The sequence below is a fragment of the Cebus imitator genome, unplaced genomic scaffold (assembly GCF_001604975.1).
Source record: "Cebus imitator isolate Cc_AM_T3 unplaced genomic scaffold, Cebus_imitator-1.0 Scaffold16, whole genome shotgun sequence".
Lineage (NCBI taxonomy): Eukaryota > Metazoa > Chordata > Mammalia > Primates > Cebidae > Cebus > Cebus imitator.
Genome location: NW_016107331.1, coordinates 11336659 through 11351307, shown reverse-complemented (window position 1 = coordinate 11351307; position 14649 = coordinate 11336659). Strand labels below are relative to the sequence as shown.

Here is a 14649-nt window from a genome sequence, read left to right as displayed (position 1 = left end):
ACCTAGCTACCTGATTTTTGAAAACTTCTTCATCACATTGACTGTTACCTAAAACAAGTAGGTTCTTATTCCCCAAAGATGATGGGAATAAGAATCCAGAAAATTCCCATTTGTAGAACCCCAAGAGAATAGTAATTTGATGCCTGAATTTTGCTTTATTCATCACATATTTACATTTAATTAGTTAATTTTAGCTAAATTCTTCCTACTAGCCCATGATATACGTGAAGTGAAGCAAACAGGCCCTGTGAGGACTAATTTGTGCATTAATTTGGCAAGACTATGGTGCCCAGTTGTTTGGTCAAACACTAGTCTAGATGTCACTGTGAAGGTATCTGGAAATATGATGAACACTTAGAATCAACTGGCTGTCCATAAAGGAGATTAGCCTCAAGAATGTGAATGGGCCTCATCTAAACAACTGGAAGCCCTTAAGAGCAAAAACAGAGGTTTCCTGGAGAAAAAGCAATTCTGCCTCAAGACTGAAACTAGGAATCCTGCTTGAGTTTTCAGCTTACTGAACTGCTCCACAAAATTCAAAATCAAGACTGCAACTTCGACTCTTTCCTGAGTTTCCTGCCTGCCAGCCTATTTCACAGATTTTGGACTTGCCAGCCCTCACAATCATGTGAACCTATTCCTTCATCTCTCTCTGTCTCCCACCACCCTGTTCTCTGTGTGTGTGAATGTGTGTGTGCACGTACATGCACGTGTGATTGTCCTATTGCTTTTGTTTCTCTGAAAAACCCTTGACTGATATAAATCCCAAACAAGAGGATTTTATGTACTTTAAGTGTGTCATACCTCTGCACTATTTTCAGTAGTCTTGGTCCTAGCACTTTTTGCCTTGTGTTAACTGAATATGTACTATTTTTCCTTCAACCAATCTGGAATATAACTAGTTAATATTTTTTACATACTCTGAAGAGAAAGATATCCAATGTTTGGTATGACATAACAAATACCTCTGCTGTAAAACTGCTGAATATTCCAGAAACACCAAATTTTCTCTAAGGTTGTAAAATAAGTATTTCTCACTATATTAAAATGTTGTTTAAAAAATTACCAATAATCAGGCTATGTAATGAGCTGACATGAAAACCAAAAAGTTTGACCGTTCAGAATTATGAGTTTATTTGATTTTATCATTTCTGATTCATCACAAGCATGCAAAGCTTCAACAAATGTAAATGTATTTTCTGATAACTCCATTAAATCCACATTTTGTGAGAAAAATAAAGTCATACTTACTGTTAATGTAACATCTTTAGCTCTGGAGTCTAATTTAGCTTCTCCTTTCACAAGTTCAAGTTTAATAATAAATGTCTCTTCAACTTCAATTTCTTCATGAGGATAGATTGTCAGAATTATGGTTCTCGCTCCACCTTCTCCTTCTCCAAAATAGAAGAACCCGCGCACTGGGTCTGCAATGTCTCTGTTCTGTGGCACTAAGACTTCTTGAGAGTTGGGTCCTACTATCTCCCAGTTCACCTGCAGAATGTTTTTGTTTTTTGTTTTTATTTAATAGAGATCAATTTTAAGCAAAGAATTACTTCGGGGTATGTAGTGTTAAGAAAATATATACACATATAGGATAATTATTCTAGGATATTTCCATCAAATCCCTGTTTCATAAACTGATTTTTGTTCTTAAAAATAATGATATTTAAAAATATAAACTACATACCTATAGTATTCATGTATAAAATTGTCTAACAGGAGAAGTAAAACATTAATAACTAGTAATTTGTCATCACATAGGATAAAACATAAAAATCTATATTAAAATACATATTAGAGAAATACAAACATTTAAAAAATATGTAAGTACAATAGTGTCTTGCTGTGTGCACAGGCTGTGCCAATCAATACCTATATAAATGAGACAACTAATCCATGCTGAAGCTCTGCTGCAGGCCATGCAAAAACTCTAAATATACTTAAATCCCTAATGTAAAGTGAACAGAAATCTTCATAAATTGTTACAAGACACAAAGTTTTATACATTTCTATGGTTTGAAATGGTATGCCTCTCACATAATCTACAAAGAAAGAACACTGGGCCCTTGTTTTTGCTTCTTACTTGATCTTTCATCAGCAGCACACCAGCTGACCATTTCCTTCTCGAAGCATCATGTACTGTCTTCTTGGCTTACATAATATTATGTGCTACATGCCTTCCTAGTTTTCCTCTTCCTTTACTTCTCAAGCTTCTCTGCTGGCTCTCTTTCCTCTAATGTCTAAATGCTGGAAGCTCAGGACTCAGCCCATATCTTCCCATCTACAGCTATACCCCTTACATGCCACAGGTTAAAATGCCTCTTCATGTGTCGACACCTTCCAAACCTGTATCTGCAGCCCTGACCCCTCCACAACACACACTCACACGCTGCCCTGCTTACTGTGCCCTCCTCCCCTGGGAATGTCCAGTAATATCTCAGAAGAACATGGCCAAAACAGAGCTCTTAATTTCTCCTCGAGCTTCTGCATCTCAGTAAACAAGCCTACAGTGTATCCAGCGACTCAAACTTAAATGCAAGGAGTTATCCTTAATTCCTGTGTTTACCTCAGCCTCTACCTCCAGCCCAATGAATTTTTCTTCCAAATCTCAACTTATATCCACTTCTTGCCATCTTTATTTCCACCACCTTGTCTGAGCCCCCATCAACTTTGACTTGGACAGTAGAGGGAAATAAATAGCCTCCTAGCCAAACTTTCTGCTCCTATGCTGCTCCACCAGCTTCCTGAATCCATTTTCCTCACGGTAGGCTTAAATGAGCTGCTTTAAATGACAATCCAGTGACACTGTTCTCTGGCTTACGATTTTCTAATGGCATCCTATTTGCACTTAGAATGAAATATTTAACCTGGCTTAGGAGGTTCTGTGGGATCCAGCGTCTGCTAGGCCCTCTGATCTATTCTCTACTGTTATCCCCTTACCTCTAGGCCTCGACCACAGGGACCCCTCCATGCCTCCAACATACCAGCTTATGCCTCTGCAGAAGCTATTATTCATTCTGCCCAATGCTCACCCTTCTATCCTCTTTCTCTCAACCCACGTTTCAGCTGAAATGTCACACCCTCACCATCCATCCGGCATAGCACTCACAATTGTGTCTCCCAATTTTACAAGCAGAGCCCTTACTGTTATCAGATCATTTTCTTTTTACTTGTTTATTGCTCAATTCTGCTTACTAAAATGAAAATCCTATAAGAATGGAGATGAGGTCTGTCTAGTGCCCCAGTATATTCTCAGTATCTAGAACAGGGTCTGACACACAGAAAGCACTCAACCAACAGTTGTTGAATTAACGAATTTTATCAGAATCATTCACTTCATTTCTAACAAGCCCTCAAGAGTTCCCTGAGGACAGATGTATGCCTCATACATTTTTGTGTACTTCATCTGGCTCAAAAGCTGCTTTACACATACAAGGTAATTAATAAATATTTATTGATTATGAATACACACACACACACACACACACACACACACACACACACTTGGGGAATGAGAAAACCAACACCATACTCCGTCTATCAAAAATTTTATTTAAAATCATGGAAGAAATAAATCTACCTGAATCTCTCCCAAGAGTCCTCCAGTCCGCTCCAGCACCAATGATAAAATCATTGTGGAATTGGGGTTAGGAACAGAAATTTTGCTTTGATTGAGAAACCTTATAACGCCAAAGGGAGAGTCACTCTTGGCTATTGTGATTTTGCTCACTAGATGGCGCCCAAGGACCGCTCCTCCAGTAGCTCCAGTGAGTAGAATTTCAATGGGCTCCTCAAATTCACTGCATGGCAAGAAGGAGCAATTCTGAGAGTCTAAACATATTAAAGTACTTGTAAAATCCCAATAACCAGTCATTTTCCAAATTGGTCATACATATTCAAGGCACAGTAGTCACACATCAAGTGGTAAGAAGTGAATGCTTAGCTAAAAGCACAAATGATTAACATCAATATTATATGACCTAGGGCAGTTATAAGACTTTCCTGCCCTCTTTTTAATTGCTTAATGCATATAGAAAGTGAACTAAAGGATGTTTCCACATTTTGGTTAGATTTTTAAGTCTAAAGAAACAGAAAATATTATTTACTTTGAAATGCAGTGATATATGCAACCACATGGTCTCTTAGCCCCTGTTTCCCTAACCCCAGCACCCCAAAAGTATTCCACCTGTTGTTGACCAATGGACACATATTATCTAAAGTTCTATTGTCAGTGCAGAACATATGTAAGGGTTAGAACACAAAACCTATGTCTTACATGTGCCCACATTATTTCCTATATACCAACCTTTCACTGTCATCAATGATGGAGATATTTATAAAACTTAAATTTTGCCCATGCTGAAAGGTGACTGAACTGCCATGCAGAATGTAATCAACACCTCCAGGACTGGCAGAGGAGCTCTGAGAGACGAAATCAGCTGTAACATAGCCATAGGTTCCATGGAGCCTCACCACTGGAATCATGACCAGCCCAATATCTTCCTCCACTGCAATGGGAACTTGGAATTAACTGGTAAGCCAGACAGAGCAACTAACTTATAAGATTCAGCCAAATTAAACCTGGTAATTAAATATAATGGCACAAAGTAAGCACTCTATGTTTTCATAGTTCTTTTACCATTTAAAAAAGATTAGTGAAAAGCTCATGACTTTTTTTTTTAGGAGGCACATAGTTTATTAGATGTTGAAAGTTACAGTTAACAGTACAATTCGCATTTAAATAATCTATTTGACCAGTAGGATTGGCATTCTTCCTCTGTGCGCTACATACAAACAAACGATCCTTGCTTTCTAAGACAATGTTAGGTAGACACACACACACACACAAAACACTTAAGTTGTTTGTGCTCATAGGAAACCACTCTGGATTAATTCTACACATTCAATTGAAATATAAATATGGTAATATAAATAAATTAGGTTTATGATATGTATATCATATGAATGTTTTAAACGTCCAGATATTTGATTACATTTGCAGTTCCTATGAAATCTACTTGTGAATCTGAAAATGCATCTTCAGTGTTTGATTTCAAATTAAACAATATTTTCAAAAACATCTTTATTTCTTCATAAGCTATACTAAACTCTGCATATTAAAATTTAATAGGGCTCACATTAGCTATGGCTAATACTCAATGTACATTTTAACTATAAATATGCACTGACCAAAATTCACCAAAGATAATGAATCTAACAGAAAACAATGAACTGAAAAAAATTATGTCTCATTTATTTCTTGATGCAAAAATGTAATATGACTTTTACCAGGTATAACTGAAGTTCACAAAATAGTGATATATTCCATAACTTACCCATAAAGTCGTTATAAACCAACACCTAAAGCAATTTTTTATGAACTTTAAAAAAGTCTAGATAACCAAAGAACTTTGATAGAGGCAATGAAGTCAAACAGGTTAATTGCAGAAATAAGATAGCATATTTATTTTTAAAGTCATATTAATATTCTGTCTTTGAATAAAATCATATCCTAGAAAGGCAGCCATCTTTTCCTACCTGGGAAGGAATATAATCATATAGTCTGTATTCTGCTTCTACAGGAGGAAAGAATTGGCAATATCAGGAGAGCTACTATGAGGGACTGTTTCAAGAAAGCAAGGTCAAGGATCCAGATACAACCTGCATCTCTAGGTAAGGAAAATATGCATTTCAAAAATGATTATTCATTAGAAAGTGAAGATTCATTGTTTCTCAGCCTTTTGGCTAAGATCAGGTGTAGAAAGTAAATATTCACTGATTTCTAGTAACATAGAAAATTAAATATGCACAGATTACAAAGGCTTTCATTAAAATGTTTGAAACAGAAACATTTTAATAATCCTAAGGTTAAATATAGTTTTTCTAGATAGTCTTGTTCCTAACGTTGCCATTCACATCAAGGTTCAAGACTTGCCCAAAGGTAACTGAAAATGTATTTCAAAGTAAGTAAATAAATATAAAAGTGTATATGTATAAACACAAACACACACACCCCCAAACCAAGAAAATTTATACATGGAAATTCAAACTGATGTAATTTAGAAAGTGGTGGTAAACTTACAAAGCTAACTAACTGAACCTACCTTCAAAGGCAGTATACTTTGGGTCAAATTCAATGATGCCCTCTGCGTTATCATTTTTCATTATTATTATTCGAACAGTGGAGATGTTTCCTATTTCAGGAGGTTGATCTATCTGAAGTCCATTTTCTTGTGTGGTAAAATCATACCCTCTTCCAAAGCCATACAAATCAAAATAAAATACAACAAAATAAAATAAATACACAATTGCGTAACATGCACTAAAAGGTCCTCTTGGCTCCTATAACCTAGTTCTATAAAGTACTGCAAATACTTGTAAAGATCCCCAACACTAAAATAGCCTTTTATTTTTCTGAAATGATGTTTTGAAACAGATTTCTGTGCTGCTCCCAATTATTGGTGCATACACGAAGCCAAAACTAATAGAAAGTTACTGAGCTTGGGCAATGGGAAGATAATAAACTATGAGAAAACTGGGAAGATGCTGTCACAAAATGAACCTTTGGGAATCACTGCTGAATATATGTGCAGTAATGGACGTAATGCACTCAGAGATAAGTAAGCAGGTAGGCTTGAGATTAACAGTATTAGGCTGAGATGATTTATTTAAAGAAACAGTGAGTCATGGCACTATTAAATTTCAAACTATATCATCAAGATTCAAAAACATATTTCTCAATACAAGTCTGGGCAACACGGTGAGACCTTGTCTCTACTAAAAACTAATTTTAAAAAATTATCTAGACATGCTGGCACATGCCTGCAGTCATAGCTATTTAGGAGTGTGAGGTGAGAGGACTCTTTTAGTCCAGGCATTCAAACTTGCAGTGAGCTGTGATTGTGCTGCTCCACTTAGTCCTGGGTGACAGAGCAAGACTTTGTCCAAAAGAAAGAAAAAAGACAAAGAGAAGAGAAGAGAACAAAACAAAGAAAGAAAAGATTTTCAATTTCTATAGAAACAAATTATAATCAACTCCTCTATCTTTAACATAGATGGTAGTTTACTTCTGTAATGATACTTCTGCAAAAGTTGTTTTTGTAGGTTAATATTATTCCCATCAAAAAAAAAAAAAAAAAAGCTTCAACTTCCAGGGCCTTAATTCCTGATGCTAAAAAATGGCAATAAACTATTTTAGTCCTTCCTCCAATTCCCAAATTCTATCCTGGTATTTATACCCTAACTAGTGTAGAAAGGTTGAAAATTGGTGAATTATATATAAGGCAAAATTAGAAAACTGAGGTTTATAATATTAAATAAGACTGTTACCAGTAGTCTGAGATGGGTTGTAGATTAACTAGTTGTACTATTTGCCTTTTCAGAATAAAGAAAACCTAGAAACGTATCGGGAAGGAAAAATTTGTTTCCACAGAATTACACTTACATAGAAACTGCTTTTTAAAAAGGGGGGGAGCAAAGAAGACAAAATATTCAAGCTCTAGTTGGTCAATAACACAAATATGGTCTCACATTTAATAAGCTACTTTCACCAAATTGCATTTATTTAATGAAAACAGTCAGTGATCAGTTCAAACTTTAACATATTTACTAGGAGTAAAAATTCACTCTCATTGCCAGGCACAGAAGCATTTTGGGGAAATTTAAAATTTGAAGGGTATGTGAATCCACAATATATTTTTTCCCAGATGGGATGATATACACTTAAGTCACCGAGTGACATATTTTAGCTTTAAAAACTTTTTAAAGCATGATATTCACATTACAAATGCAAAAATATTTTCTTTCATAAGAAGAATGTATTTATGACTCTTCTAAATGTAGTCATTGTTCTAGTTAAAGGGCCCACATATCTGTGCAGAGATGCTGATAGGTTTCTCTCAACCTGTGAGCTACAGAACCTGTGAATACTAAACCATGCTGAAACTGTTTTACTACCCCATCAAATCTGCCTGACTAAATCAGGGAATGAAAGAGACTCATTATTGTTAATTCATGATCTTCCTTGAAAACATTGGTGCACATTAATGGCCAACTAGCTTTCACTCAAATTTTTCCCCACTTTAAAACTATGGGGCAAGCATCTATGTCATTCACCCACACAGAAGACAATAAAGCCTCAGATGACCCAAGGAAAGAAATCCCTCCCTCCAGCCCTTTCAGGAGTATGGAAATCAAGAGACACAAATTCAGTCACACCAGCTGACCTCTGACTTAGAGAAATGATAGGCTGTTTCTTCACCAAATTATCAGAAGCCCATCTCTTATTCAACTTTCTGGCCACCTAGAGTGAGTCCACACAACAGAAACACATCCTTTCAACTTTCAGAGGGAAGTTATATTAGAGAAAATTACAAAAAATAAGTCGTTGTCATAATTTCCCTTCTATGCCCTGTTCTAATGTTACACAAATCTGAGAAAGAGTAGGGAAAGAACTGCTTTAGAGCTCAGTATGAATCTCTACACAACAGAACTTTCTCTCTCTCTCTCTGCTTTTTGTTTTCTTTTTCCTAATTTCCTTTCTCCTTTACCTTCCCTGGAGTTCCACCTTTGTAATTATTAGAGAAAATTCCTCGGGGCCTTCAGGATGGTCATCATCAAGGATTTCAACATGCAGGCTTTTCCTCATCTCCCCTGCTTCGAAGAGGAACTCCCCTGTTGCAGGAACAAAATCCATGCCTGCTTCTGCTGTCCCGCTCATGGTCTCATACCAGAGTCGCACTCGGCCAAAATATCCACCGGAACGAATGATTGTGATGTTAACCTATGCAAAAAGCGTTTTCTTCTATGATGTGGATGTTTCATCTACCAGACAATACTGTCTCTAACTAAAGATTCTACTTACCAGGATTGTGTTAAAATTACATATAAGTATAAAATTATATACATTATATGTTAAAAGAATGATGTTTGGAGCAAATTAATCAGTTTGTGAAAACTTTGGAATAGAAACAAGAAAACATTTTAATGTCAAAAATAAAAACATTTAAATTGTAAGCATTTCATACAATACCCTCTGTGCTTCCGACACTCGAAGTTGCTCATGTGAAAAGGCAAATCGGCCATAGGGAGAGTCGCTGGCCACCATCGTGATGTTGGCAGTGCTGCTGGATTCACTCAGAACTCCTCCCTCACTGATTGCAGTGAGCTGAAACTCATAGAAGCTTTTTTCCTCAGGAATGTCATCGTTCAAAGCCTAGAGAAACACCAAGAATCATCAACAGAAGAATCTGTGAAATTTCAAGAAAAACTCCTATCCTCCAAATAACAGATTCTGAAATATTAATATCCTCCCCATTCCCACTCTTAATCCTACACACAGGCACCTCCACAGTAACAAATGCTGTCATATTAACCTCTCCAATCCCCGTTGTCAACCCCCCCCGCACGCATGCCAACAACCACACATGCTGTCATATTTACCTCCTCCCCATCCCCCACTTCTAACCACACACTCACACACACACACTCACTCTCACTCCTCTCTCTCTCTCTCTTTCTCTCTCTCACATATGTGGACACACCAGCACACAGAGCAAATGGCATGACAGAAACCAGCTAATACTGATACCTGTATTACTACAATGACTGCAGACTGCCCATCTCGCATTGTCAGTTTTCCTGATGTTTCAGCAAATTCCCCCACAGAAGGAGGGAATATCCTCCAGAACACTGTGACCTCCCCCAAAATTCCTGGGCCACGGACAAGGCTAAAACAATAAAAAAATGTATATCCAATACATTTCAACTGAAGGTACTTTTCTTAAATATTTTCTAACAGTAATCACTTTTCATCCATTTCAATAAGTTTGCTTTTAAACAACCTCATCTACCAACTATAAACCAAATGAAAGTCTTTAAGTTCCACGATAGTAACAACCAAAGTATTAAGCTAGTGTAAATCTATCTTGACAAGAGTGCAGGCAAAAATTGATCACTAGAAGCAGAAGGTTTAAGAAGTATTAATATTTACAGGCTTTTCACTTAACATACAAGGTACAAAATATGAAAAGTCTAAGTTCTCTAAAGATTGGAAGGCCCTTCATACAAGGGTATGCTGATGGGAAGAAATATATAGTCTTACTTCTGGATAACTATCCTAAAGATAAAGTCAAACTCAGCGATGCTACTGATATCTGCTTCTCACCCCCTATAACAAAATTTACGAAATTTTTGAAATTACAAAAAAACTTGCCTATGATCATACTAATTTAGTTATCTGATAGGTCCTGATATGGTTTGACTTTGAGTCCCCACCTAAATTTCATGTTGAAGTGTGATCCCAAGTGTTGGAGGTGTGGCCTGGTGGGAGGTGACCGAATCATGGGGGTGGAGATCCCCCTTGCTGTTTTCGTGATAGAGTTCCCTCGAGCTCTGGTTGTTTAGAAGTACGTAGCACCCCTCCCCGCTTCCTTCTGCTCCAGCCATGTAGGATGTGCCAGCTTCCCTTTCACCTTCTGCCATGATTGTAAGTTTCCTGAGGCCTCCCCAGCCATGCTTGCTGTACAGCCTGTAGAACTTTGAACCAATTAAACCTCTTTTCTTCATAAGTTATTCAGTCTCAAGTAGTTCTTTATAACAGTATGAGAACAGACTAATACAGGCCCTGATTTTAGAATGCTTGGAAGCAAAATGTTTGGCCCTGATGATTTTCTAAGGAATAATTTTGTAGCTAAGACACACAAGCTTGCAGAGATGAAGTAACTCCCTTATATTACATGTTTAGTAACAGAACAGACTGAAAAGCACAGATTTTCTGATTTCAACTCCATGTTCTTTCCTTGGTGTAATGTATGCAAATCACTCAAGAGTCAGGAAACTTCTCATGATCTAACATCAAGATAGGTCAGGATATTGTTTCAATTTCTTCCCAAAATTTGTTCTCCTCTCCACAGTATGTTACCAGTATGTAAGATGTTAATGTTTGAAGACTATGTATGTATTGAGAAGGATGGATTTAAGACTAATAATTTCAATAAAACTTCATAACCCCCAAATAGGCAAAGAAAAATCATGAAGACCTTACCTGACAATAGCGGTACCATTATATTTTGCTGAAGGTTCACCAATGAGGACGTGCCTAGATGATGGAGCTATTCCAACTTCTCCTGATGCTCCCTTATCTCCTCGAATAATTATTGATGCACTACCTAAATTGAAGATGATATAGACCACTTTGTAGCAGATGTGCACATGCACTTAATCTATGCCTGGCAACTTTCTAAGCACTTTACACACAGGAATCTAGTTCATTCTCAAGACTCTCATGTAAGTTAGGTATTAGTATCCTCATTTTACCTATGATGACACTGAAGCACATTGAGGTCTTGAAGACTTGGAGGCAAATCACTTGCCCAAGATTACATTTTAGTGAAAGGGGGAGAAAAAAATGGGCAGTAATTTCCCTATCATTCTCATGATAAGCAAGGGCTCCTCTACCATTTTCATTAATTTGCTTCTACAGTAACCATTTTGCAGCTCACTGCAATTGGCTGCATAACTACGTCAACTGTATGTGGAAAAAGCAAGACTTTTGGAGAGCACTTTTTCATTTTTAATTTTCTGACTCTGTCATTTGACTTTAACATTTATAAACCTGTGTCAAATATTTCTACTCAAATGAAAATAAAAACTATATCAAGTATTTGAGTATCCATATAATTTAGCAGAAACTTAAAGAAAATTGTTTCCAGAAACACAGATTAGGGGTTCATTACATAAAGAGCTAGATTACTATACTCTCACTTTCTTGGCAATGGGTTAATGGAATCAAGAATGGCTTGTCACAGCAAGTATGTCACAGTCAGAGAGAAATATATTAAGAATTTTTTTAAACAGGTGCAGTGCATCACAACTGTAATCCCAAACTTTGGAAGGCTGAGGCGGGAAGCGCCCATGAGCCCAGGAGTTCGAGACCAGTCTGGGCAACATAGGAAGGCTCCATCCCTACAAATATAAAAATAAATTCGCTGGGCATAGTGGCACATGCCTGTAGTCCTAGCTACTCAGGGGGCTGAGGTGGGAGGTTTGTTTGAGCCTGGGAGTTCAAGGCTGCAGGAATCTATGATTACACCATTGCACTCTAGCCTGGGTGACAGAGCAAGATCCTGCCTCAAAATATTTTTTTAATATGGTAAATGATTTATCCAATGACATATTCCTCTATGTTTAGTTAGACTATGTGACATCAACTCTGTCCTTTTAACATGATGTAGACAACTAAAGACTTAGGAAAGAGCTAACTAACGCTAACTAAAGACCCATAAAAGAATATGGTGCAATGACATGACTCCCTGACAGTCTTGTTGGAAAATGTCCTAAACAAAAATGCAGAAAGAACAACTACCCTAAGTACATACAGTGATAGATACTCTACAATTCAGAAAATTTCCTTGGCCACTTAATCTGCTTTTAGCCACAGACTCTTGCATAGGATGGAGTTCTTGATGGCAAAAAAAGAAATGTAACAATCACCAAGTTTTCGTGCTAAAGTTTCTGAACCAGATTTTACGGTTGGTTATTATTGTTTATAGAACAATAAAGCCATTTTAAAATCATTAATCTTTTCTCTATGGATCCAAGAAACAAATCATTATATCAACTGGAGGCAAAGGAGAATTAAAATGCCTGTTGCTGAAATATCAAAATATCTAAATAACTACTTTCAGATGAAAATAGATGTACATAGGCTATAATGCTAAACATAATATGACCCATTTAAAAATAATGTTTTATTACAAAAGTAATGTGTAATTGTAAATATGTTTAGAAAATATAGGTAATCAAAAACACTATTAACATTTCAATTAAATAATTCCAAAGTCATGTAAGACATGAACATAACAAAATAGATTACATTTAGAATGTTGTTGCAAAATCTGTTTTGTTAACATGACAATTATCCATCAAATTATGTTTTTAATTTTTAATGTAATTAAGAGTTTTTCCTGTTATGTTACTTTGTTATGTTACTATACAGAATACTGCATAGTATTCTGACACATTTAACTAGTCTCATACTGTTGGATCATTTAGGAAGCTGACATGCTTTACTTTACATTTCATAAACACTGCTACAATGAACATCTTCATTTTTAAAACAATTACACAGCTAAGCAGTATGAAATATTTGACCAATGGTATCTTTATGTTTTAGGAATTATAAAACCTAACACTGCCTATATTTGTAAGTATGGGTTATTTTATTACATTTTTTCTGAGAATCTGTTTTTATTTGCAAAAATGTGAATTTCTCTTACCTTTTACTGGAGATATTTCTACCTCATCAATTGATATCAGCTGAATGGTGAAATGCCTGTCCTCCTCCAACACTGTGTCTTGAAGTGTGTGCAACACAATGGTCTTCTGGGATTCAGTCTATATCCAATGACAGAAACAGTGCATTTTCCAGATCGACAAAACTCAAAGTTTAAATCTTGTCATTAGCAGAATAATGTTTATGTTCATAATCATTTTTCAAGGATGTCCTTTTTGTCACTAGAATTATGAGTTGTACCTTGGGAAAATTACTCCACAAAAATCAGTTCTGACTACAAATTCCATTTAGGTTCTTTATGGGGAAAATGGGAAAAGAATTTAACACAACTCCTAAGCTTACTGAAAAATTGTAACTGTTGAAAATACAATCTTTAAAGAAAGTTAAATGATCACACAATGACGTACACAGACAAAGGTCATAAATCTAATATTTATAAGAAACAGCTCCATGGGAAAAAATTTTTGCAATCTACCCATCTGACAAAGGGCTAATATCTAGAATCTACAAAGAACTAAAACAGATTTACAAGAAAAAAACAAACCCATCCAAAAGTGGGTGAATGACATGAACACTTTTCAAAAGAAGACATATATGAGGCCAACAAACATATGAAAAAATGTTCATCATCACTGGTCATTAGAGAAATGCAAATCAAAACCACATTGAGATACCATCTCATAGCAGTTAGAATGGCGATCATTAAAAAATCTGGAGACAACAGATGCTGGAGAGGATGTGGAGAAATAAGAACACTTTTACACTGCTGGTGGGAGTGTAAATTAGTTCAACAGTTGTGGAGGACAGTGTGGCGATTCCTCAAGGACCTAGAAATAGAATGCCATTTGACCCAGCAATCCCATTCCTGGGTATATATCCAAAGGATTATAAATCATTCTATTATAAACACACATGCACATGAATGTTCACTGCAGCACTGTTTACAATAGCAAAGACTTGGAACCAACCCAAATGCCCTCGATGATAGACTGGACAAGGAAAATGTGGCATATATACACCATGGAATATTATGCAGTATAAAAAACTGCATAAAAAATAATATTATGCAATATAAAAAACCATGAGTTCATGTCCTTTGTAGGCACATGGATGAATCTGGAAACCATCATTCTCAGCAAACTGACAAAAGAACAGAAAATCAAACACCGCATATTCTCACTCACAGGTGGGTGTTGAACAGTGAGAACACATGGACACAGGGAGGGGAGCATCACACACTGGGGTCTGTTGTGGGGGAATAGAGGAAGGACAGTAGGGAGGGGTAACATGGGGAGAAATGCCAGATATAGGTGATGAGGGGATGGACGCAGCAAACCACATTGCCATGTTTGTAC

General features: G+C 36.4%; 1 protein-coding gene across 4 annotated transcripts in view; it reads right to left on the bottom strand.

The window, feature by feature from the left end:
• The window catches only part of ADGRV1 (adhesion G protein-coupled receptor V1), a 564714-nt gene that overhangs the window by 353095 nt on the left and 196970 nt on the right, over window positions 1-14649 (bottom strand). For all 4 annotated transcript variants that reach the window (XM_037731465.1, XM_037731468.1, XM_017508574.2 and 1 more), the window contains 9 exons: window positions 13278-13395; window positions 11045-11168; window positions 9590-9728; window positions 9032-9214; window positions 8550-8782; window positions 6105-6253; window positions 4307-4508; window positions 3581-3800; window positions 1252-1491 (listed from right to left, as the gene is read on the bottom strand). In XM_037731465.1, coding sequence (XP_037587393.1) covers window positions 1252-1491; window positions 3581-3800; window positions 4307-4508; window positions 6105-6253; window positions 8550-8782; window positions 9032-9214; window positions 9590-9728; window positions 11045-11168; window positions 13278-13395 — 1608 coding nt within the window. The remainder of the gene's footprint in view (window positions 1-1251; window positions 1492-3580; window positions 3801-4306; window positions 4509-6104; window positions 6254-8549; window positions 8783-9031; window positions 9215-9589; window positions 9729-11044; window positions 11169-13277; window positions 13396-14649) is intronic.